General features: G+C 34.2%; 1 protein-coding gene across 9 annotated transcripts in view; it reads right to left on the reverse strand.

The window, feature by feature from the left end:
- lrp2a (low density lipoprotein receptor-related protein 2a) overlaps positions 1–25,795 on the reverse strand; it is a 109,024-nt gene that overhangs the window by 21,355 nt on the left and 61,874 nt on the right. For all 9 annotated transcript variants that reach the window (XM_058787765.1, XM_058787761.1, XM_058787760.1 and 6 more), the window contains 19 exons: positions 24,814–25,002; positions 22,539–23,459; positions 21,613–21,778; positions 21,365–21,523; positions 20,126–20,415; positions 19,506–19,706; positions 17,540–17,782; positions 17,274–17,399; positions 16,119–16,238; positions 13,403–13,534; positions 10,821–11,022; positions 9,730–10,025; positions 8,269–8,935; positions 6,200–6,370; positions 4,766–4,989; positions 2,976–3,153; positions 2,656–2,852; positions 1,297–1,542; positions 1,010–1,138 (listed from right to left, as the gene is read on the reverse strand). In XM_058787765.1, the coding sequence (XP_058643748.1) occupies positions 1,010–1,138; positions 1,297–1,542; positions 2,656–2,852; positions 2,976–3,153; positions 4,766–4,989; positions 6,200–6,370; positions 8,269–8,935; positions 9,730–10,025; positions 10,821–11,022; positions 13,403–13,534; positions 16,119–16,238; positions 17,274–17,399; positions 17,540–17,782; positions 19,506–19,706; positions 20,126–20,415; positions 21,365–21,523; positions 21,613–21,778; positions 22,539–23,459; positions 24,814–25,002 (4,857 nt within the window). The remainder of the gene's footprint in view (positions 1–1,009; positions 1,139–1,296; positions 1,543–2,655; positions 2,853–2,975; positions 3,154–4,765; positions 4,990–6,199; positions 6,371–8,268; positions 8,936–9,729; positions 10,026–10,820; positions 11,023–13,402; positions 13,535–16,118; positions 16,239–17,273; positions 17,400–17,539; positions 17,783–19,505; positions 19,707–20,125; positions 20,416–21,364; positions 21,524–21,612; positions 21,779–22,538; positions 23,460–24,813; positions 25,003–25,795) is intronic.

A 25,795-nucleotide genomic window follows, 5' to 3' on the forward strand; every position in this document is an offset into this window, starting at 1 on the left:
TGAATGCGTCCCAGCCCCCTTAGATGAAAGGCTACATTTACACTGGTGCGTTTTTGTTTTAAAATGAAAACGATCCTCGTCATACTGGCGTTTCCACTGCGTTTCAAGCCGGCTTTCCACGATCTCCGACAAACAATCATTCATTTCCAATGGAGAGTAGTGCGGGAGCTGCGTGGAGTTTCGATAATATGCAGATGTCCATTCATTCATACTACGACTGAAAGCGGATGTAACATGCACACTGTAGCATCATGCTACATAAGACAATAAATAAGATTTATATTCTGCTTTTACTCAAAACTCACTTTAAACCACCATCGAGTGTTTGTAATAACTTCCGATTGCCGTCTAATGTGTTTTGGCCATGCAATGTTGCTGAAATATGTTATTACCTCTGAGTCAGAGCAGTGTTCATGGAAGAGAGAACACAGGCAGACAGTGCTTGAAGCTGCTAACGCTCATCAGTAAATCAGTGGAAAATGAATAGAAATGATGATCCTGTCTGAGCTATGCGTTTTAAAACAAACACGCACTAGTGTAAATGTAGCCTAACAGATGTGTAAACTGAAGACTATTTGAGCTTTATTAAAACTATTTGCACTGAAATCTATTGAAAATTTTTGAACGATACCCAGCCCTAATAATGCCAGGTTTATTAGAAGGCTAGATTAAAATAATTTTAATATCTACAATTAATATTTAACATCTGTTTCTGAATAAAAATTGTCACAGTGTCATTTTTGTATAGTAATTTAAATTTGTTCATCATTCTAATACTTTTGCTATTACTTTACTATTTTATTAATAAATATCAAAATTCTATCATGTAATAAATTATAATAATGCTTTTCATAGTAATTTTACATTTTTAAATTTAATTTTTTAATAATTTTAATATTACTACTTTTACTATATTTTACTATTTTATTAATAAATATATACATTTTTATGCACATAAATGTATACATTTGTAGTCATGTTTTCAGTCGTGTGTTGTCTGATGTCTCACCACAGTTTTGTTCATCGCTGTTGTCCCTGCAGTCGTTGTGTCCGTTGCACACGGCCCACAGAGGAACACAGCGGTAGTTTGTGCTGCAGTCAAACTCTGTGTGATTGTCACATCTGTACGCCGGACCCACTGCAAACAACATCCCACAGATGATTAACAACAACCAAAAATACTAAGAAAGGAGATTTAAGGTCACGTCATACTGCATAACATTTTCTTCCTCTAATTTAAACTCATTAAATAACAAAACAAATGCATTGTAACGCAGTAATGAGTCGGCAGCTCACTGCATTCGTCGATGGGCTCGTCGGAGTTGTCGCCACAGTCATCGTCCACGTCACACTTCCAGCTGTGTGGGATGCAGCGGCCGTTCCTGCACTTGAACTGTCCAGGTCTGCAGGTCCTGCTGGAGCAGTGAGCGGGATCCTCGTCAGATCCGTCGCCGCAGTCGTTCTCCCCGTCGCACTGCCAGGCCTCAGAGATGCAGCGCTTATTGGCACACTGCCACTGATGAGACTCACACTGATGCGTGGCTGAAGTGCAGAAGGAGAGGAAGATGCATTTCCGAATACATGGCAACAGTTTAATCAAAAGCAAATATCACAATAGCAGGGTTATTATAGTTAACTAAAACTAAAACTGTAAATAAAATAAAACCATTAAAAAAAAAACACGTCACTTAAAACAAAATAAACGTTAACTGAAATAAAAATAAACTTTTTTATTTCAGCTAGTTGCCAAGGCGAAATGTTTATTTTAAATTGACTTAACCTGATTTGCTAAAATAACTAAAACAGAAATAAAAATGAATAAAAACTATACAGACATATAAGAAAACAAAAACTACAAAAGACAAACGCACAACCAAAGCACTAAAACTTAAACTAAAATAAAATGGAAAATATAAAATAATAAAAACTATACAACTATATAAATATTTTTTTCTAAATCAGTGTTTGATTTTTAAATAAATATTAAATGTTAGAAATGAAATAAATATAAATATTACACAGAAAAACTAAAACAAAAAATTAGAAATTAAATAAGTTTAAGTTTAAGTATTAAAATTAAAGCTATATAGAAATATTAAAACAATATAAAATCAATAAAACTTCAAATAAATGTATAAACAATATAATAAACAAGTAATTTAAAACATTCTATATATTTCTGTTTTCAATGAAAAATGAAATGTTTGAATTAAAATATAAATATTAAATAAAATTTAAACTTTTTAGAAATGTTGCCTTAGTTAAAGTACAAAAATTACTAAAAACACTTCTAAAAATAAATTAAAGCTTAAGCAGACGGGTTTTTAAAAAGACAAAAGCACATTTTCTTAAACTGAAATTAAAATGAAAACTGAAAATACAAAAACAAAATACTTTAATAATGCATAAATAACACTGGCATCATCACTCATGAAATTGATCATGAAAGTCTTGTTTTGGCACGTTTTCCCTTCGTATAATAAAATGTTTTAGCAAAAATGTATGTAGGAAAATATTGCTGTTTATTACAACATTTTATTATGGGGTTCAAACCTACAACATTCCAGCTTCATGCCCAGATTTTTAACCACTAGGCCACATCACCAGCATCACTGCAGATACTGACATGATTATATTTGATAGTTTTTTCCATACCACACAGCACAGTGTCCTCGTCAGACCCATCGGGACAGTCCTGATTAGAGTTACACAGGAAGTGTGGGCTGGTGCAGTTTCCGTCATTACACTGGAACTGGCCCAGTCTGCAGTGACGGACGGGACACGTGGAGGGTTCATCCGAACCGTCTCTGCAGTCCCGCTGACCGTCGCACTTCCACCAGATAGGGATACAGCTTTAGGAACAGACAAATGCAAGGTTCAGTTTCAGTTAGGATGCTTGCTCATATGTACTGTAGGTAGTATACAGCAAGGCAGCTCACTAGGCTTTGTAACTGAGTGTGCATGGAGACACTAACCGCTCATTGTCTGCACATCTGTACTGTGTGCTGGAGCACATGGGCAGGCAGCGTGCGATGCCCCCTATTTGCACGGTAAGGAAGTGATCAGGACACTCGCAGGTGAAACCCTGACCTCCGGCTCGCAGAAGACACAGGTGAGAACAGCCTCCGTTATTGACCGCACAGGGATTCGTCACTACAGGGGAAAGATATAGTGTGAGTGAGACTCTGCTAGTGAGTCACAAAAAAAATAAATAAATAAAAATACCAAGTTTCAGGTCTGTTCTGAATCTGTCCTGAATTATGGACACATAAATGCAAATAATAAAATGCAACTAATCATAATCATATCATAACTATAAACTTAAAAGTAATAGATGACTAAGAATATTTTGAATATTTATTTTAATTCAAATACTGAAAACATTTGTTTGTTTTCTAGGGAATTCATTTATTTTTCGCAATAAAAAAATCTATGTATATTTATATTTAATTTTAAGAATGTTCTATATTATTCCTATAAAAGTACATTTAAAATAAGGTAAATTTCAAAAGTAATTTTAAAAGTCTCTAAAATCTAACTTCAAAATGTATTCAATGTTTTTTCATAAATAAGTATAAAACATAATAAGAATAATAAATAAATGCTAAAATAATTTAAAATAATAAATAACTAAACATAATCATAATAATAATTCTAAGAATATTCTAAATTAAAATGTATTTTAATTTCACACATTAAGTTGTACTGTTCGATTTTAAGGTCATTTTATTTAATTATTTATGATATTAACAGACAATAATAGGTGATAATAAAAAGAATAAGCTTATATTAATTTTCATTTGAAACAATGGAAATATTTCAGTGTTTAAATTTTTAAGGAAAAATTCAATGTTTGGGATGTATTCAGTGTTAGTGATTAAAATAAATATTATTTAATATTTTTATAATCTTATGATTATTTGTAAAGAAGTAAATAAAATGCCTTTAAAATTTATTTAATGTTTAAAATGTATTCAAAGTTTGTAATTAAAATAATAACAACAATAATATTATAAATACCAATTTCTCTTATGATTACCCCTATTATTCAACACTTTTGAATGAATAATAGGGGTAATCTTAAGCAAATTGTTCTTATAATCAAAAACAAAAACATGATAAGAATAATAAATAAATGAAAAAATAATTAAGCATATAATCATAGGAATAATTGTAAGAATATTATCAAATTAATATTTATTCTAACTTTCTACAGATTTAGTTTTTAATTTCAGATTTCAATGTTAAAATCTAAGAACATTTAACTTTTTTGCAAATAATAGAGAAAAATATTAAGAAAACTATAAATTAATATGTATTTAATTTCAAATATTGAATAAAATTCACACATTACATTTGGAACAGGTTTATTTACTTTGGTACGATAAACGTGCGGTATTGAATCGAGTCGTTGTTGTTGCTTAAAGTAAATTGTGTAGTCAGTTGAAAACCACTGAGTCAGACTATATCCTCTTACAAAGAACCAGGATGTGGCTCCACATCATGTAGGTGTAGCTCCTCTTTCTAAAGAAAGCCACAGATAAAGAGTTTAAGCTACCTGTCCTGGCCATTATAGCAATGATAAAGAGTTTAGTCTTTCCTGTGTCCGAGAACAGACAGGCGAGCAGAGACTGGCGGCATTGTGTTGGACAGTGTAAATATTGGCAGAGACCCTTAAGTGCCTCAGTGGACGTTTAAAGGAAGTGATAGCGATCTGACGTGAGATAATGAGCGTCCTGCTCGAGTTACGCTGTCCTGGGCTCACCTATGGGCTGTCGGTAGGGATGGCACACGTGGATGTCGAACGGTCGGTGGGTGGTGTTGATGAGCGCTTCCCGTCCAGAGCCGTTGTATTTGTTGCCCTTCTCCACCGTGCGCGTGTTCCAGTCCGTCCAGTACACGCTTTCCTCGAACACCGTGATCGCGAAAGGATGCGGCAGGACGCCGTCGTACACAGTGTGCCTGTGATTCCCGTCCAGATCAGAGAATCTGAGGAGACAGAACCATTTTAATAATGATGCTCATTTTGTGCACAAAATCTTCAATTGTGGGATTTGTCAGCATATAATGATAAATGTGATTCATTTAATCAAATTGATAGATTTATTGACATATTTAATGTAGAGAAGGATAAATGTGACCAAGGACCACAGAACCAGTCATAAGGGTAAATTTTGTTATATTGAGATCTGAATAAATAAGCTTTCCATTGATGTATGGTTTGTTAGGATCGGACAATATTTGGCTGAGATACAACTATTTGAAAATCTGGAATCTGAGGGTGAGTTCTTAGCAATGCATATTACTGATCAAAAATTAAGTTTTTACATATTTACGGTAGGAAATTTACAAAATATCTTCATGGAACATGATTTTTACTTAATATCCTAATGATTTTTGGCATAAAAGAAAAATTGACCCATTTTTTGACCCATACAATGTATTGTTGGCTATTGCTACAAATATACCTGTGCTACTTATGACTGCTTTTGTGATCCAGGGTCACAAATGCAAATAATAAAATGTTAACCATACCGTATAAACAACAAAATATTGATAGACAATGACTGTAAGGATATTCTGAATATTTTAAATTAGTTTCAAACATTGAACATATTTCAGTGCTTGATTTTTAGGACGCACTTAATGTGTGAAATTCACTCAGTGTTTGCAATCAAAACATAATATGAATTTATAATATTCTTAAGATTATTCTCTATTATTTGTGTGAAAGTAAAATCAAAGAAGTTGTTCAATGTTTGAAATTAAAATAAATATTAGTGTTTCTAATAATTGTTTCTTATGATTCATACAAAAGTTTAAAAATGAATAAATAAATGCTAAAAACACAAATAATAATCAATTAAATATATAATTATAAGAATAACTGTAAGAATATAGTATAAAGATTTATTTTAATTTCAAGAAATGGCTACATCTCAGTGTTTGAATTTTAAGGAAACATTCATCAAATTGAAATAGAAAAACTTGCATGATTTATCATTTCCTTAAAAATGGAAGAAAAAAGATTGTGATGCAACAACCAAATCTTAATTTGCGGGATTTGTCAGCAAATATTGATCATTTGTGATTCATTTAATTCATAATCATTTATGACGTATCATATTTAATTACATAAATTTGCAGTAATTAAATATTGTGCTCTCGATGACAGGATATAAAGGTGAGGTAGTCTTACTCGATGTAGTTGAGGTGAGCATCAGACCAGTAAAGCTTGTCATTGGTGTAGTCAATAGTGAGACCGTTGGGCCACTCGATCTTAGTAGTGATGATGGCCGACTTGTTATTCCCATCCATCCCGACACGTCCAATGAAGGCTTTGTCTCCCCAGTCAGTCCAGTACACATATCTGCACAAAGATGACATCTGATATTAAAAAATAGAAGCTAAAACAGATTTCAGCAATGTAAGCTACATACTGTTAAAAGTTTGGGGTCGGTAAGAGCTTTTACTGTTTTACAGGCTCTTCTGCTCACCAAGGCTGCAATTACTTGAGAAAAATGTAGTAAAAACAGTAATATTGTGAAATATTATTACAATTTAAAATATTTGGATATATTGTAAAATGTAATTTATTCCTGTGATCAAAGCTGAATTTTCAGCATCGTTACGCCAGTCTTCAGTGTCACATGATCCTTCAGAAGTCAGTCTAATATGCAGCTCAAGATACATTTCTTATTGTTACCAGTGTTAAAACAGTTGTGCTGCTTCATATTTTTGTGGAACACTTTGATGAACAGAAAGTTCAAAAGAACAGCATTTATTTGAAAAGTTCAAAGTCATTTTAAATGTAGTGTGCACAGATTCAGGTACACAATACATCTAAATTTACTTTTTTGTAAATATTATAGATTTATGATATCAGTTATAACCTAAAGAATAATTAATAATAATGTAATAGATAATTATTATATTATAAATTCATAAATGTATATTATATTACAAATAATAATATATTAATTATATATTAAAATGTAAAATATAATTATATAAAGTAATATATTATTATTAAAACATTGATTAAAATATTTTTTTAAACATATTTTATTTTTATAAAACAATAACGTTTATTAGTAGTAGTAGTAGTAATTTGTGCAGTTTTATTTAAGATTTTGAGGATGAGGGCACGTCACACAACCTGTCCATGCTGGCATATCTCAAATTTCTCACTTCTACCAACTGACAAATTAATTTGCATCCAAAGTCTACAAAATTCGACTGGAATGTGAGGCCTTTGATGTCAAAAATGATTTTTCCACCTTTTTAAAAACATTTAAGTGAATTCATTTTGCTATCCCATCTACACATGGTTCTATAGTTGGTTATACTGTAGTTCATTGTTTGCATTCACCATTGTTTTTTCACGATCAGAACACTAATACCAGTTGGAAACTACAAATTTAGACAAAAAGCACAAAAGCTGTCACTGGGGCAGTACCTTTTAAAAGGCACAAAAATGTACCATTTAGGTATTAATATGTACAATTTAGATACTTACTGCATATATGCACTTTAGAGGCAAATAAGGTACAAAGATGAACTTTTTGAAAAGGTAAAACCCCAGTGACAGCTTTTGTACCTTTTTCTGAGGTTTGCAGTTGTCACTACTCAGATTGTGCAATATGCACATAACCACCAACTTAAGCCAAAGACACACTGCACGATTTTAGCAATCCTATAAGAGCATTGCGTGTCACACTGTGCGACATGGATCTAATAACGGCGTGTGTGTAGACTGTATGATAATGACACCTATTGACTCATAAGCTACGACTCACGTTACTATAGAAGAATAAAACGTCATTAGCATGCGCTAGTGGCAAACAAAAAGAGCATGATAAATCACACTTTAACAGCTTTCGCTTTTATGTGTGCTGAAAAAAAGTGAAAGTGGCGAAAGAGGAAGGGATAAGAGCTTGAGGTAAGCAGTTTTATGTTTTAGCGCCATGTCGCATTGATTTCATGTCACATTTTCATTGGTTGGTCAGTAAACGTGGATCGTAGCAGCAAACACACTGTGCGATGCCCATGCTGTATCGTAGGCTATCTTTGATCGCAAGACCGTGACAACGGCCGTCTTTGAACCTCTCTCAATGTACGACACAGGACCACTGATTAGGAGCCACGATCACAGAAATCGCCACGACTGATTCAAGATGCCAATCTTTCGTCTGGGACAGCGAAAATTATGCAGTGTGTTTTGAGCTTCACAGGTCTGAAAATGACTTGCATCGCTGGTAAACTCACCCAAACTTCGGATGGAGAACGATGGCTCTGGGATTCTCAAAGCAGTATGTGTTATTAGCATCCACACAGTGTTCTGCTAACTTCCTCACAAACCGGCCGTCCAGCTCCGACACCTTCATGCAGTCGAGAAAGCTGTCGACCCAGTACAGCTTCCTCCCGACCCAGTCCACCGCCAGGCCTTCGCCATGCAAAATCCCATTGACCACCACCTCTCGTCCCGTCCCGTTAAAGAACATCCGCTCCAGCACCCTCCGGCTCACGTCGATCCAGTACAAGCGTCTGTCCACCCGATCGAAGTCCAGCGCAACCACGCTGGTGAGGCCCTGCAGAATGAGCGAGTAGGCCTCGCCGTCCGTCGACAGGTTGCGCAGATAGTAGCGGTTGCTGAAGATCAGGTAGGGGCTGATGTTGCTGTTTTGCCTGCAGCTGCGTCCGTCGGGTTCGCGGAGGAAGCCTGGCGCGCATTTGCACACGTACGAGCCCATGGTGTTCTCGCACACCTGGCTGCACACGCTGGGCGTGACCGAGCACTCGTCCACATCGTCGCACGTTTTGTTGTCGGACATGAGGCGGTAACCATGGCGACAGGTGCAGATGAAGCTGGTGGGAGTGTCGGTGCAGTTGTGGTCGCAGTGGTGCATGGATGGGTCTGTGCATTCATTGATGCCTGAGACAATAAAACAGACAAATAATTTAGATTTTCTGTTCATCTTGAGTTCAGGGCAATGATGTGTTTTGTAAATCTTCCCATAACACTGGGATATTTTAAGACAAACTGGCTAACCTATTAAGTTTTTTCCTTAAAATGGAACTAAATTTGTTAACATGTTAACTATGAAAAACTATTAGTTTAATATCAATTGTTATATATATATATATATATATATTTTTTTTTTTTTAATTTTATATTGAATTTATATTAAGTTAATTTAATTTCTATTTTTTTATTTTGTATTATTATTTAATTTAGGTGGGGGGTTTTTTGTTAACTATAATAACCCTGATTTATCAGTCACATCACTTGCAAGAAACAACAACAACAAAAAAAACACTCAGTAATGCAATTTCATTATAAAACACCTTACCTCACACTTTATGGACATAATCTTACAGATGGCCTGATGTCCAGTGTTTGACTTGGTGATATCTGAGTCATTGAGCTTCAATGATGATTAAATTCTACCATGCAATTATGCAAATGACTTTACTTTTGTTAAAAATTCCAATGGATTTATAAATAAATTACTCGTAAAGAGGGTATTTTGCCATTATTTACATGCATTGCATGTTTACACATAAAAATGAGACACAAATATATATGTATAGTAAAATGATGTCCAAGAATACTTGAAAAACAGCACCAAAGTACAAATACAGACCACAGCATATCAAGATCCCCTAGATCTTGATCATGAAAAAAAAAAAATCTAATCACAAGTGGTCACATGATGCAGTGCTTACCACAGCCTTTCTCATCACTGTTGTCATTGCAGTCGTCGTTCCGGTCACACACCTCGCTGAGAGGTATGCAGTTTCCGTTGTCACACCGGAAGTTTCCGGGAGGGCAGGTGGGTGCTGGAGTCCTGCACAGGTGATCCAGCTCGTCGGATTCATCCCCGCAGTCGTTGTCCCCGTCACAGACGAAATCCCGTGAGACGCAGCGGCCGTTCTGACAGGTGAACTGATGCTGTTGGCACGGCTGATAGGTGCAGCCCTGCTCATCACTGCTGTCTCCACAATCATTACGACGGTCACACCTAACAGACATAACACACACAGCAGGGAATTATGGGAGAAATTGCTCTTTTTCACTGGAATCAATCACCAAAACAAAGTTTTGTATAAACTTGTATAAACTTTTGTATTCACTGCAAACTCATTTATAATTTTATTTATACAGTTATGAACATATAAAAAGTGGTGCTGTCTTTCACAAATTAAAATGGAAATAATAAATTAATAAATAACTTAAAATTTAAAATAAATTAAAATTATTAAAATGAAAATTAATTACAATTAAAATAATACAATATAATACATTATATAATACAATATAATATATTATTATTATAATTATATAATACAATATAATGCATTATTATTATTATCGAATTTCACCCTTTCATTAAAAATAAATAAAAATGTATTATATTTAATACAATGCATTATACAATATATACAATGCACAAATAATATAATGCATTTAATTTTGTTATTATTATTATTATTATTATTATGTAATTTTACCCTATTTCATCAATACAAATTATTACAATTATTTTAAAAACTATTTTAAAAATTACAATTGAAATTATACAATGCATTTTCTATATTTATAATATAGAATATAATAATAATAAATTATTAAAGTTATTAATAATAATAAAAATAATTCACAATGTTTATGTCTTCGCATTTTATTATAATGTAAAAAAAAAAAAAAGTAAAAATAGGTTCTGCACATCAGTTATCAAACACACACAAAAAAAATCAGTATCAGCCATAAAAAACAATGCATCTGCAAATTTTTTTGCTCTAAATATAATTCTAACCTGTAGGAGTTGCGGATGCAGAGGCCGTTGTTGCAGGTGAATTCGTTGGCAGAGCAGGATCTGCGAGTGCAATTCTGGTGCTCATCGTATGCGTCTGAACAATCTGCGTCTCCGTCACACACCCAGTCCCGCGGGATACACTTCCTCTGAGGAGGCCTGTTATTTATACAGGTGAACTCCAGAGGAGAACAGGTACGGTTTGCTGTGTGTGTGAGACAAAACAAGAGCACAGAATTTAAAATTGACACATTTTGGCACAACATTTATGTTCAACCCAGCATAATATATTTGTGCACAAATTGTGCGACTTTGAATTCCATTACGGTTCTGTTGCAAAACCCTGTAAGCTGCCTACCTAGACAGCACTTTAAGGCATCATAGACTTCCAACGTGAAAGCTGTTCCAAACAGAAGTGGATTTGCTGCTCTCTCATAAGATACCTTGTTTTGACCAGATTCGAATGCATCCTTTATGTAGAAAAGAACAGAATAATGGACTGCGACAATTTCACTGAAAAACTTCCTCCAAGATGTCTGACAAAGTGAGAGTAAGACTACATTCCTTAATATTTAATACAGTCTCACTACAGTATATTATATAATTATACTACTATGTAGACAATATAAAAAAATCAATATAAAAAAAATAATAATTTCATTATTTTAAAAATATTAAATATGAATTGTTTAACAAATTATTTAATATATTTTCATAATATTAAATACACTAAATAATAGACTATATTAAATAATATTTTTATGTAGCCTATATTACATAATTATGTTCATTATTTAATAAAAATACATACTGATTACTGAATACAAACAATTATTAAATACATTTTAATAATATATGAAAACAAATATTAAAAATATTAAATTGAGTGAATTTATTATAAATATAATATTTTAAAATAACTATTAAAATATAAATTAATTTTTATAAAAAGTACAATATAAATATAAAATATTTTCTAAAGAATGAAAAGTAAAACATAAAAATGAGCACAGACTGAATAAAAATGGACTACTTTACCAACTATTTGTGTAGACTATGCATTTTTATGCAACATGTTGTCGAACAACACCGACATCAAGGTTTATAGAAAACAAAACCCAAATCTCAATACAAATTCAAACTTTTCAGCAAATGTTTTCACATTATCTAAACTATGCTATCCACATTCTACTTACAGCTCTATATTCCAAGTGTATGTCAACAGTTGTCTAATTTGTGTCTGTTTTTACTTCTACTGTGGATATTTTGTAGACAAACTTGATAGTTCAATTGAGTACTCCATTAAGTTACTGATCAGCTACAGAGCAACCTCTGGAGGGAACAGAGAGAGTCTGAGAGCTGATCCAGCTAAACACATCCACAAAGCAGTGAGTGAGGCAGGAGAAATCAGGAATGCAGCTCCTTACACTGAGATCCCACACCCAACCTCCAACACTACCTCACTGATGGACTGAGGGAGAGGAGGAGAAGAGGTGCAGGGAGGAAGGACTCGAGACAAGAGATGATACAAGAAGTCTAAATATAGCCAAAAAGTCCATTATAGTTATGACCAAAGTCCATTAGACGTCAGAATGGTTATTACTGTAAAACTAAAACTATTAAAATATTTTTGTTAACAGAAACAAAAATAAAATACTGGATGAAAAACTACATGAAAATGTGACCCTGGACCACAAAACCAGTCTTAAGTGTCAATTACTCAAGTGATCTTTACTTAATATCCTAATGATTTTTGGCATAAAAGAAAGATTTATAATTTTGACCCATACAGTGTATTTTTGTCTATTGCTACAAATATACCCCAGCGACTTAAGACTGGTTTTGTGGTCCAGGGTCACATATTAGAAATGTTGCATTCACAAATAACTGAAATTACTAACTGCAAATAAATAAAAACTAAAGCAGAAAATAAAAATAAAAATGAAATAAAAATGAAACCTAAATAGTAATATCTGAATTAATAAGTAAATAACTGGTAAAGCAAGAAATAAAACTAAAACTGGAATAAAAATAAAAATGAAACCTAAATAGTAATATCTAAATGAATGAATGAATAAATAAATGGCAAGGCACACAATAACATACTGAAAAGCATACTACAGTTTGTTTGTGTGTCTGAAAAGGTGGTCCGGGGTTAATACATAAAAACAATGAAAATAAAAATGAATTACAATGACAAAAATACCATAATTTACATTATATATTATGTTTTTTGTTGTTGTTGTAGTCCAACAGCTATGAAGTTATTAGTATGAAAAAATCAGAAATTGAAAAATGGGTGGTGAGGGATTTATAAATATAAATGATATAAAAATGATAAACCAAAAATTAAAATAATACATTGCCATTTTTTTCTGGTTTTTGAAAACTACAATTAAGTAAATCTGTATCAGTCATAAAAAGCAAAATCTATCACTTCCTATAGCATATGCACTTTTGCAACAGTTCTGTGTGTAAACTTTTGGTGGTAATATTTCAGTAACATGTTGTACCAAAAGTACACTGTGAAATGAGACCTGTGATGGGGCGGAATCAAATTTGGGTTTGGACCTAGCAATACTGACCACAGTTGTGTCTCTCGTCCTCGTCACTCATGTCCCCGCAGTCGTTGTCTCCATCGCAGATCCAGGACGAAGCGATGCACCTTCCGTCATCGCAGCGGAACTGGTCGGAGTTGCAGGTCCTCACCATGGTGGCTGCGGGGATGAAACACACGGCAGTGAGAAGAGCCACCTGCCCGAGGGCCATGTCTCACTCGGATCTCAGAGGAAACTGAGGAACATGCGGCCTACGTAATCCATTTAACCATTAAATCCCATCCCGGGCAGCCAGAAACGTGGCTGAGCTGCTGCTGGGATTCCACTGCCAGAGGAATTCTGGGAGAGAATAAGCATTCCTCTCTCTAGTGTCCCGCTTGAACAAAAGGCACCGAGGGGTGCTGTGATTAACGGGACAAAAGCGAGAGGATGGGGCAGTGTATGTGAGAGGGGAGGGGGCAGAGACTGTCAAAGGAAGGGCTGGTGTGTGTGTGTGTGTGTGTGTGTGTGTGTGTGTGTGAGGGCTTGCTGCACGTCACTTTGGAGGAATGTGACACACAATAGAGGGCCGGACTGACACACCAGACAGTAACACACACTTCAGATACCACCCAACTGTCATTCAGAAGACGAAACCTGTCTCATATTATTGTATTGCATTCGTAACTTGTATTGTTATGTTATTTTACTGGTCTGTTGTGTTGTAGTTCATAATACTTAATTTCTATAATCTATTTCTACAGAATATGGGTATATCAGACTTGTTTAGTATAAAAAAACAACAACTATACATTACTTATTAAAATATATTTACAAGAAAAACTGCTTGAAACATTTTGGTCTGAAATTCCAAATTCGGTTTGAAATTTAATAAAATTCGTAATATTTAAAAAAAATTTCACAAAAATCACACTAAAGTAGTGAATTTGTTTAATTTTTCAACCTTATTTTCACTACCAACTACTGTATCTAACAAGGGCGGGGCGATAATTCGATAACGATATAGTTTTCCTCGATAAATGATATGAAGAGTTCGATATAATGTTTATGCGCCACACAGACCGTTTATCCGCTCCGTTATTTCATACAAATAGGTTAACTAAAAACCATATAGTTATATTTTTACCATGGTATTGAGGTGCTATATGTGTGGTTTAAATGTATGCTACTCTGGACCAATGCTTAATTTAAAAAATAAATTAAATAATAAAAATTGTTTTAATACATTTAATAAAATTGAGGTTGCAACAATTTTTACAGATGTTACTAATTTTGATTAAAAATTTACCTCTGCATCCTAACTCAAGCTACTATTAAGTTTCTAAGAGACAAAAAAAGTGATATTATTATTATTAATATTATCAGGCAACCCAATCCTGTTTCTTGATTTGAAACAATATCATTAGAACATGCAGAAACAAAGAAATACATTTTTCTATTTAGATATTTATTTTGTTAAGGAAAATTAATGGTCTGGTTTCTACAACTTTCACTTTGGAGCAAAAATCTGGCTTTAAACTTGAAAGAAATAAAGATTTGACATTTATCGTGATATTTATCATGATAATTTTTTTGGGTCATATCACCCAGCCCTATATCTTACACACTACCATTAAAATATTTTTTTTTAAAGAAATGTATACTTTAATTCAACAAGGATGCATTAAATTGGTCAAAAGTGACAGTACACATCTTTTCTTTTGAACTTTCTATTTATCAAAGAATCCTGAAAAAAAAAAAAAATTACAACTGTTTCTACAAAAATATGAAGCAGCACAACTGTTTTCAACATTGAAAATAATAATAAAAAAATGTTTCTTGAGCAGCAAATCAGCATATTAGAATGATTTCTGAAGAATCATGTGACACTGAAGACTGGAGTAATGATGCTGAAAATACAGCTCTGCATCACAGGAATAAATGACATTTTACAATATATTTAAATTGAAAACAGTTATTTTAAATTGTAATAATATTTCACAATAATACAGTTTTTACTGTATTTTTGATCAAATATGCAGCCTTGATGAGGAAAAGAGACTTTTAAAAAATATATATTTAAAACTTTAACTGATCCCAAACTTCTGAACAATAGTGTACGATATCTAATATAATAAGAAAACTTTTGGGGAACATCAATTGCTCTTTCTGATTTAAGTATATATTAAATTAATGAATGCAAAAAAAAAAACATAAATCAAAACCTTATTGTACCTTATTGATGTAAGGATCTAAACAACATAAAACAAACTCATTTGTTTGGTGATTTACATACACATACACACTATTCACAAATAGAACCGCTAAATATCTTTCTTGAAAAAGAAGCTCTCAAACTCGCGCAAAATTTTGTTCTTTTGTTAGGGCATATGATTGCAGACATACTGGTCTGAATTACTACATTTTAAGTCTTTTTCAGCCAACTGAACCAGCTTCTTATACACAACGTCTGCCTCATTTTTCCACTTTTTGACTGCATGCATCACCAGTGGAGCGTAAAATGGGGGGGGTGTTGACATCATCTCCCGCCAATTTGCCTGCGACGGACATTCAGTCCATCACCATGGTAACCAGTGAGGCAGGATACCCATCATTAACTCACCACCCAAAAACATGGGCAACGGTTTCCCTTGATAAACATAGCTTCATCCTCACATTACAGTGTTTTCATAGTTTTTTTTCCCCCCAGTAAAGTCCAAAATAACTTTCTGCCACATAGCAGAATGTTATATGTGGTACTTACTACAGGTAACGGGCTCATCAGAACCATCATTGCAGTCTGTACCGCCATCACAGTACCAGTGTCCGGGAATACAGCGTCCGCTCGAGCAGCGGAACTCATTCTGGGAACATGTAGATGTGGCTGAAAAGAAAACAACAAGACAAACCAGAGATAAACTGAGATAAAATGAACTCAGCATGCCCAGGTGGACCCGCTCACATACATGGGTCACTAATTTAACTGATATTACAGGAAGGGCAAGTTGAGCAACAACTTTGGCTCAAAAAGAAACAGGAAATTATTAATAGAAACAGTTACTCATCTAATTCCACACTAAAGGAGAAACAAACAACGAAAATAGTATTATTACACATTTTGTCATTCTTACATTTATGTTATGTTTTTCTTCTACCTTTTACGTCAGTATCATTTAATATTATTTAAATACATTTACAGTTTTTTAATAATATATTGATCAATAACTATTCAAAATTATTGATCAAATAATCGAAATTATTGACCAATAATTTTTTATCATCAATTCATAAAAAGTAATTTATTTATGTGCTTTTTTATGAAACTTTTTATGGTTAATTTATTTTAATTCCAGATTTAGATCTAGTTTTCATTTTTATTAGTTTCAGTTAGTAATTTCAGTATTTCAACCTAGTTCAGTTACTTGCCAAGATAACATTTCTAATTTTCATTTAGTTTAAGTTTTCATCTAATCTTTTTATCTGATTTGGTTGATTTTCAATAAGCACACTAAAAAAGGCCTTGAGCCGAAACGTTTGTGTTAATAAACGTTAAAAAGAAGATCATCTTTGTGAGTGCGGATCATGGTCTCATGTGCTAAGTATTTTATTTTCAATGAACATAAATGTTTTTTAATAGGTTTAGTTTTTTGTTTTAATTAACGTTAATAACTCAAATAGAACTTACTTTTTTCATAATTATATCATTAATGATAATAATTATATATTTTTTAAAATTATTATTGCATTTAATACAATAATAATAATAAAGTTTTAAATTTTACATGACATTAGATTTGCGTGGCAAACTAAAAGACATTAAGTCATTCATTCACAGCAGCATAACATATATCAGGGCATTTATAAACCTAACTATATGTTCCCAGAGGACAGAGGGAGACAGTGGGACAGGATAACTCACCACAATGCGTCGGGCTCTCGTCACTGTTGTCGCCGCAATCATTATCTCCATCACACAGGTACGAGCGCGGGATGCAGATGTTGGTGGACTGGCATTTGGTGTGCTCTGGCTGACATGTCCTCTCAGCTGCGTTTTATAACAAGGATCCATTACAGATCGCTTAAAATCAACTTAAAAAACTATTTTGTATTACATAAATGCTCATAAGATGTAGGCTGTCTATACAGTAGTTGACAACCAGCCTAGCAACTTGCAAATGCACTTACCGCAGTTCTGCTCATCCGAGGTCCCATTGTCGTAGCAATTGTTAATTCCGTTGCAGACGTATTCCCGTGCGATGCAGCGACCGTTATTGCAGGTGAACTCAGTGTTGGGGTCGCAGGGGCGGAACAGGCAGCCTGTCTCGTCACTGTTATCCCCGCAGTCATTATAGTGATCGCAGCGGTAGTGATATGGCACACAACGGCCATTTCCACAGGTGAACACAGTGGGCTCGCAGGTATGAAATGCTGCCATGCACAAAATGCACAAAAAAAAGATTCATTTTGACATTTGCAGTAAGAGCTGAATGAACTACAGCAACTACTGGAGCTCACCGCCTACCTCCTCTACCTATCTCTCTATTTCAGTTTACCTGAGAGTGAAATGAATGCTGCTGCTTGTGGGACTGCATGCGATAGAGAGAGAGAGAGAGAGAGAGAGAGAGAGAGAGAGAGAGCGGTGCATTGTGGAAGAGGTTAGTATGTGTTTATGGATGGTTATTAAATTTTATGTAGTCTAAGGCTCTGTTCTAAATCCTAGTAAGCTGCCTTAGTTTCAATAGAATTTCCCATTAGCATGCTAAGCTAACAATTCAATACTCTAATCCTTAAATTAGACTTTTTATCAATGTTATTCGGTATTGAATGAATTATAATTATACTTATCGACATTAACTGCTTTGATGGATTTGTGCATGTACCCAGCTAACGGGGGACATTCTCAGAACTTTCTGGAAAAGTTCTCTCAAAGTTCTAAATTAACTAGGGCTACAAAATGATTAATCGTGATTAATCACATTTTAAAAAAAGTTTATGTTTACATAGTATATGTGTGTATACTGTGTATTTATTATGTATATATAAATACACACATATATGTATATATTTTAAAAGATATTTGTATATAATTTATATTGTATATAAATATAAAGATTTGATATATAAATCTAACATGTTTTTCCGTAATATATACATGCATGTGTGTGTATTTATATATACATAATAAATATACACAGTACACACACATATAGTATGTAAACATAAACTTTTATTTTGAATGCGATTAATTGTTTTGCAGCCCTAAAATAAACATTCTTCCAATAACGTTATTAGAATGTTTGTTCAAAGTTATCTGGTCTTTAACAATGTTCTAAAAACGTTAGCACAAAAAAAAAAAAAAAATGTATACATCATTCATGGAACTTTTTTTTTAAAATGTTTTATTTGGATTTTATTTTTTAAATGTTACTACGCGTTTCAGAACGGTCAGAGAAGGTTCAAAAATAACATTCCCATAATGTTTGCAAAATTATAAAATAGAATGTTCCCTTAACATTCGGATACTAAAAAACAAAACAAAAAACAAAAAAACATTCAAATGTTCTTAGAACATTTTTTTTTTTTTTTGTTAACTGGGTAGCTTGTCAAACAATGCATTATGCCATTATCTTCTGCAAAGGATGAATTTTAGGATTTGGCCCAAAGACGGTTTAATCATGTTTCCTATGTAGGCAGCACTCTAGATTTTGGAACAGAGCTTTTATCTACACATGAAGAGAGAGGTAAGCAAGAATACACACCAAAAACGAAATGACTCTTGGATCCTGGAGCAAAAGATTTGAACAAATTGTGCAAGCAATAAAAAAGCAAGAAGAAACATGTTAGTAAAAGATTGCGCCGCAGTGCAGGAGAGGAAAATTCATCCATAGGCAAACAGAGACACTCGCAAGAGATTTGATTGTTAACATTAGGCTTTCAGTTTAGTCACGCACAAATATCAATGTTAAGTTTAATTCGCCCTTGAAAGTGCATAAGATGTCAGTTTGGACTCTATGTGCATGTTTGGTAAACCAAATACGAAGCCACTGGCATATATTCTGAATCAGTGTGTTTACATAAAATTGCCTTCTATTCTGATTTAGGATTTCAAGTCCTCTGAAGAACATGTATAGTAAGCAACAACGCATCTCACCGCAGACCCGCTCGAGTTCATCACTGCCGTCCCCACAGTCATCATCGTTGTCGCATTTCCACTGGGCACGGATGCAGCGGCCATTCATACAAGTGAACTGTCCCGACTGACAGCGTGTGCCATTGTCAGGGATACAGTGTTTGTTGTCAGCCAGATACCAGCGGCCCTCAGAGGGACACTGACACTCTGCTCCCTGAGGACCTGAAGGAAATAGTGTTGTATTTTAAAACAAAGTTCTTAATTTCATAATTTAATTTATGTTTATTAAAAGGGTCATATGACGATGCTAAAAATAACATTATTTTGTAAATTTGATGTTATGCAACTATACTACAGCGAGAATAAAAGTTACGACTTTCTTTGCGTAAACATTTGGGCGGTGTTATGCAAACTTCCAACACAGTGACATGGATATTTGAAATTGCATCATATGACCCCTTTAATGGAGTGCTACTGTATTTGCATGATGCATTGAGTTGCTGTCTACAGAGTGTTCCAAATTAGTTACTAATAATGGGTTGCTTTCGGTATACAGTAATGCAGCTCACTGGGTTTGGGAATAGGGCTTTGGTTTTGGAGGATACTGGCTGAAAAAGCCATAAGTAGTATGGAAAACCAACCTGGAGTGCAAATATGGCTGCATCCGCCATTGAATTGTTCACAGGGACTGCTGCACTGCTGCTGTTTGCTGTTGGAGAGCACGTGGATGTCCATGGGCCGTGAAGGAAGGTTCTGTAGCATCACCCTCTGGTCGGAGCCGTCGTGCTTGTTTGCACGGTAGATGCTGCGTGTGTTCCAGTCCGTCCAATAGATATGCTGACCATACACTGTCATTGCAAACGGGTAGATGGCGGTGCTTACGATGACCTCACGGTTAGCGCCGGTGAGTGAGCATCTCTCGATCTTCTGTCTGCATAGAGAGAACAGTAAACCTTTTCTTATCATTATGTAGCATAAATATTTCAAATTTATTAAGTATAAATTTTATATAAATTTATATATTAGCTATATTTGAAAAATATTATACACGATATACATTATATATTACAGCTACAATTATATATGTAAGTATTACATAATTACGGTGGCCGAGAGAGCTCAACGCGCTTCAGAAAACACATGCAAATAGAAAAAGCACCAGCAAATCAAGAAAACATCTTCATCAATTTGACAGCAGGTTCTGCAAATGCTCACAACACAAACAGATAAAGAAACGCACTGCAAAATAATTTTATTTGCAGCGCGTTTCTTTATTTGGTTGTGTTGTGAGCATTTGCAGCATGTGTGTTGTCAAATTGACAAAGTTGTTTTCTTAATTTGCAGCGTTTTCTATTTGCAGTGCATTTCTTTATTTGGTTGTGTTGTGAGCATTTGGTGTGCGTTGTAATATTGATGAAGTTGATTTCTTAATTTGCAGGTGTTTTTTTCATTTGCAGCTCGTTGAGCTCTCTAGGCCACCGTACATAATACATATATAATATAATATATTTTTATAAATTATTGAAAGTATAATTTATTATTATTAAATGTATATTATTAAATAAAATTTTATATATATATATATATATATATATATATATATATATATATATATATTAAAAGTATTATTATTATTTTATTATTAATAATTAATTGTAAATATTATTAAATACAATTATATATATATATATATATATACACACATACACATAATGTATATAGTATATAATGTATATATAGTGTATATTTATTATATAACACATATTTAATGAATTATAAATGATCAAATAATTGAATTTATTATTACATTATTATTATTTTTTAAATTAAATTAAATTAAGTATTAATATTATGAATATAATCAAAAGATGAGATCTTACAAGCTGGCATCTGCCCAATACAGCCTTTGATCGTCATAGTCCAGCGTCAGACCATTTGGCCAGACCAGACTAGTGTTGACGATCTCTGTCCTGAAGTTTCCTCCCAGAGTTGCACGCTCTATCTTTGCACTGGTTCCCCAGTCGGTCCAGTACATATACCTGACCACATATACAGAGAAATGCATTTAAATTAGATGATAAAATGGCTCATTACACATCTAAATCACATAACTGAATGAGAGACTCACCCTCTACACGGATCCAGCATGATGGCTCTGGGTCTGGGCACCTGTGCTACAACAGTCCTCTGAGACCCATCCACTGCCATGGAGCTGATGCTCTGGTTAATGTAGTCACTGTAATAGATCCTCTTATTGATCCAGTCATAGGCAATGCCATCAGGAGCTCCCAGGTCTCCACAGAGTAGAGAATGTTCAGAAAGAAAAGTTATAAAACTTTATAAGGAGCAAAGTTTTGGAAAAACATGAGGTGATGAGAATTGTCATAAAAAAAACTGTCCCTTTAAATCTCATTTTTTTCTAACTTTCTAATTTAATGTGGTTATCAACAGTTTTTATCATTATATTTGGTTGTTATACTGTATTTATCTGTGTGTGCATCACTCAGGCAGCGTTGTGTGCTTGCTGAAGATACTTATGCAGCCCATCTTTTCAAACACAGAATACTGCTTTAAAATACCAAAAGAAAAATCACGTTGCATGTTACACAACAATCTTCAGGTTGCATTTGCATTTTTTAATATAATATATTATACTATATTATATTATTATCAACCAGCTTTTGTACATTTCTGCACACATTTTACTGTGACTCTCAGACAGTAGACATGATCCTGAATAACTCCAGAACTGAACATTTGATCTGCTCAAATCAAAATGTAAAATAACATCAACAATGATGAGAATTTTCTGCCTGGGAAACAAATAACTTCTCTCATGCTTTCTTTCTTTTTTATATTTCACAATAAAAGAACAAGTTTGCTTACGTGGTACAACATAAGGCCTAAACAACCTCCAGTCTGCAAACTAACCATTGTGAATGTCACGCGAGATACTTTGTCAAGCCAACATTCAAAGATTGCCTTAATGAACTTTCCATTTCTAGCTAAACCTGCAGTGTCAGGGTGCATTAGGAGTTTAAATAAGCTGCTCACCTGAGGCCACTTCTGTCGCAGGAGAGTTAGGCGAAGCCAAAGTAATGAAGCTAATCTTGCTCTGGCCCGCTCCCGAGCTCTGGGTGAAATAGATCCTGCCGTCCAACCGGTCGAAATCAAGGGCTACCGACGTCCTGGGCACGTTAACCACGGGAAAGGGCAGCGAATGATCCTCTGGATCCAGCCGCAGAGATCGCACAGTGCTTTCTGTCGTATAGATAAGGTAATCATCCCGGGATACCACACAACTGCTGCTATCCGCAGCCAGATTCCCAAAGGCGCACGAACACTTCCTCGTCTGAGATCCTCGGATGGCGAAGCAGAAGTGAGCGCAGCCGCCGTTAGACTCCAAGCAGGGGTTGTTATTGAGCTCGTGGGCTGAACTTGGCTGCATTCTCCGGTCGAAGATGGTAACGTCCCGCAGCATGTTGATGTTGTCTCGGATCACGACCGGCTGGTCGGTCGCACCTGGCTGCTTGCTCGCTTGGAAGACTTTCTTCAGGTTTCTGTCCACCCAGATTACATTCCCCTCAAACACTGTGACGCCGTACGGAGTCGGATAGCGACTCCCGTACCGTACGACCTCCGTCTCGCCCCCCTCTGGCCGGATTCGTGCGATCATGTCCAGGGAATCGTCCACCCAGTAGATGTATCCGTCTCGGTGGTCCAAAGCCAGGCCTCTGGGGGTGACGATGCCTGAGGAAACCAGCACGGTCCGGTTGGAACCGTCTAGAAAAGCTCGCTCGATTTTGGGGGTCTGTCCATAGTCGGCCCAGAAGAGGTATCTGTTCATGGGGTCCACCACAATATGACGAGGCATGTCTACTTGGGTCTTTAGAAGGACACGACGGAACGTGGTATTGAGTCGAATCACTTCGATGTACGTCTCGGTCAAGAAGGCATTGGTGAAATAGAGGTTTCCTGTGGAAAGACAAAGACAAGAAACATCAGAGAAACTGCAAAACAATCTGAGAAACCCTGACACTTAATGTTGCTTTGAGAGATTAAGGACCAAACACTTTGTTTGTCTATGTACACATGCACTAGATGGATATCTATGCTTTTTCAGCCTCTTGTACCATTAGTGAAAGTGAGTGCATCAGAGTTGCGTTTTAAAGATGGCATGTCGAGTTAGTCCGTTATTAACGTTGTTATAGGGTAACAAAAAAAAGAACAATATATGCAACAAAACATAAGCAAATTTGTTTTGTTTCATACAAAATCAAAGCCCATTTTTAGCCATAGTTAAGTAGAATGTATAGTATATATAAACAAATAAATAAATAACTACATAAATCACTATAGAATACTTCATTCTGATTGGTCCATTGCACCATTCTGTGGTCATACACAGTATATTTGTTTGTTTTGTTTTTTACATTACATTCTTCAAAATTGGGCAGTAAAGACATTTATAATGATTTCAAAGGATTTCTATTTCATATAAATACTGTTCTTTTAAACCTTCTATTAATCAAAGAATCCTGAAAAAAAAAAAAAAACAATGTATCATGGTTTCCACAAATATTTTAAGCAGCACAACTGTTGTCAACACTGATAATAATAAGAGATGTTTCTTGAGCAGAAAATCAGCATATTAGAATGATTTCTGAAGGATCATGTGACACTGAAGACTGGAGTAATGATGCTGAAAATTCAGCTCTGCATCACAGGAATAAATTACATTTTCGTATATATTCAAATAAAAATCATTTATTTAAAATTAAAATAATATGTATCATTTTTACTGTATTTTTGATCAAATTAATGCATTTCTGGTGAGCAAAAAAGACTTTTAAATGGTAGTGACTATATATTGAGAATAAAACAACTATAATGTTAGATTGGGTAAATGCCAATAACAACTTTGGGTTGCTTATTCACATATTCAGGTCAAAAGTGTATGTTTAACAAGCCACGGGTCACTGAGGCCTGAACCAACTGAGCCTCTTTTCTGTCATATGTTAATCTTTAATCTTCTCCAATGCCACCTGTCTGTGCTTATACTGATGTGAGTTAATGTTAATGTCCCTACGGTAAGGCTGTCACCATTCTGACCTCTAAAGCTGCTCTAGAACATTCCTCATGTAACACTGCATGAGTCCAGTGTATCTGAAGCACTTGGCATTAGTCTTCAAATTCCTTTGGAAGTACTTCATGTTTTAGAAAGTGGCCAAATTTGTTCCATTCAGAATGTCAGAGTTATACTGTATTACCAGAGTCAAACAAGTTACCAAATCTGATTCCAACATACAACAAGCACACAAGCCCTCACCTGCGGCCCAGTCTACAGCAATGCCCCGTATGCCATTACGTCCGATTCCAGAGGTGACAATACTACGCAATCCAGATCCGTCCGGTTTGATCCTGCGGATTCCATTCTGAGACGCCACAGTGCTGCTGAAGTCACACCAGTAAATGAATCCAGAAGGCATGTGCACATCTACATGAAGAGCATTGCGGCCTACAGGACACACACACATGCACAAAGTGTTGTAGTGCAATAACATTATTTTTTTCTCCGTTATACCATGCATTTGTCATTATACACATTATTCACAATATATTAGTAAAATTATACAATATACAATAAAGCAACATTTGTGAATAAATGTGTTTCTTATTTGGCTGTAATGCTTTAATAGCATCTCTGACTTAAATATAAGTAGCAAAAATTACATTATAGTTGGTAAATTTTATTTCTGTGAGTCAGTTCAAACAGTCCACTTCAATGAATATATATGTGTATATGTATAATCTGTTATTAAATTGCATGTGTGTGTACGTGTATGCATGTATATATTCTTTTTTTATTACAAAATAAGAAAAAATGTATATAAAAATATAAACCTTTTTTATGAAAACGTTTTATTATTTATAATCCAACCGAACAAATATCATATAAAAATAATAAAATAATATAAAAAATAGAAAAATAATTTATATTTTTCTCATAAATAGACATATAAATGTCTTTGTGTGCCATTTTTCATGTTAAAATAGTTTAAGTATCATTCCTTCTTGAGTTTACATGTAGATTATATGAATTTATATTTTTTAACTAGATTTTTTTTTTACTGGATTTTAATTTATGAATTATTCTTGAATATTTTGAATCTATTAGCTTCAATGGAAATATATAAATATTAAAATATTAAGTTTGTTTGTGTTTGTGTGTGTACAGTATTTAGAACAAATTATATATATATATATATATATATATTAATGTTTTTAATAAAAATGTGATAAAGAATATT

Source organism: Onychostoma macrolepis, chromosome 09, assembly GCF_012432095.1.
Source record: "Onychostoma macrolepis isolate SWU-2019 chromosome 09, ASM1243209v1, whole genome shotgun sequence".
NCBI lineage: Eukaryota > Metazoa > Chordata > Actinopteri > Cypriniformes > Cyprinidae > Onychostoma > Onychostoma macrolepis.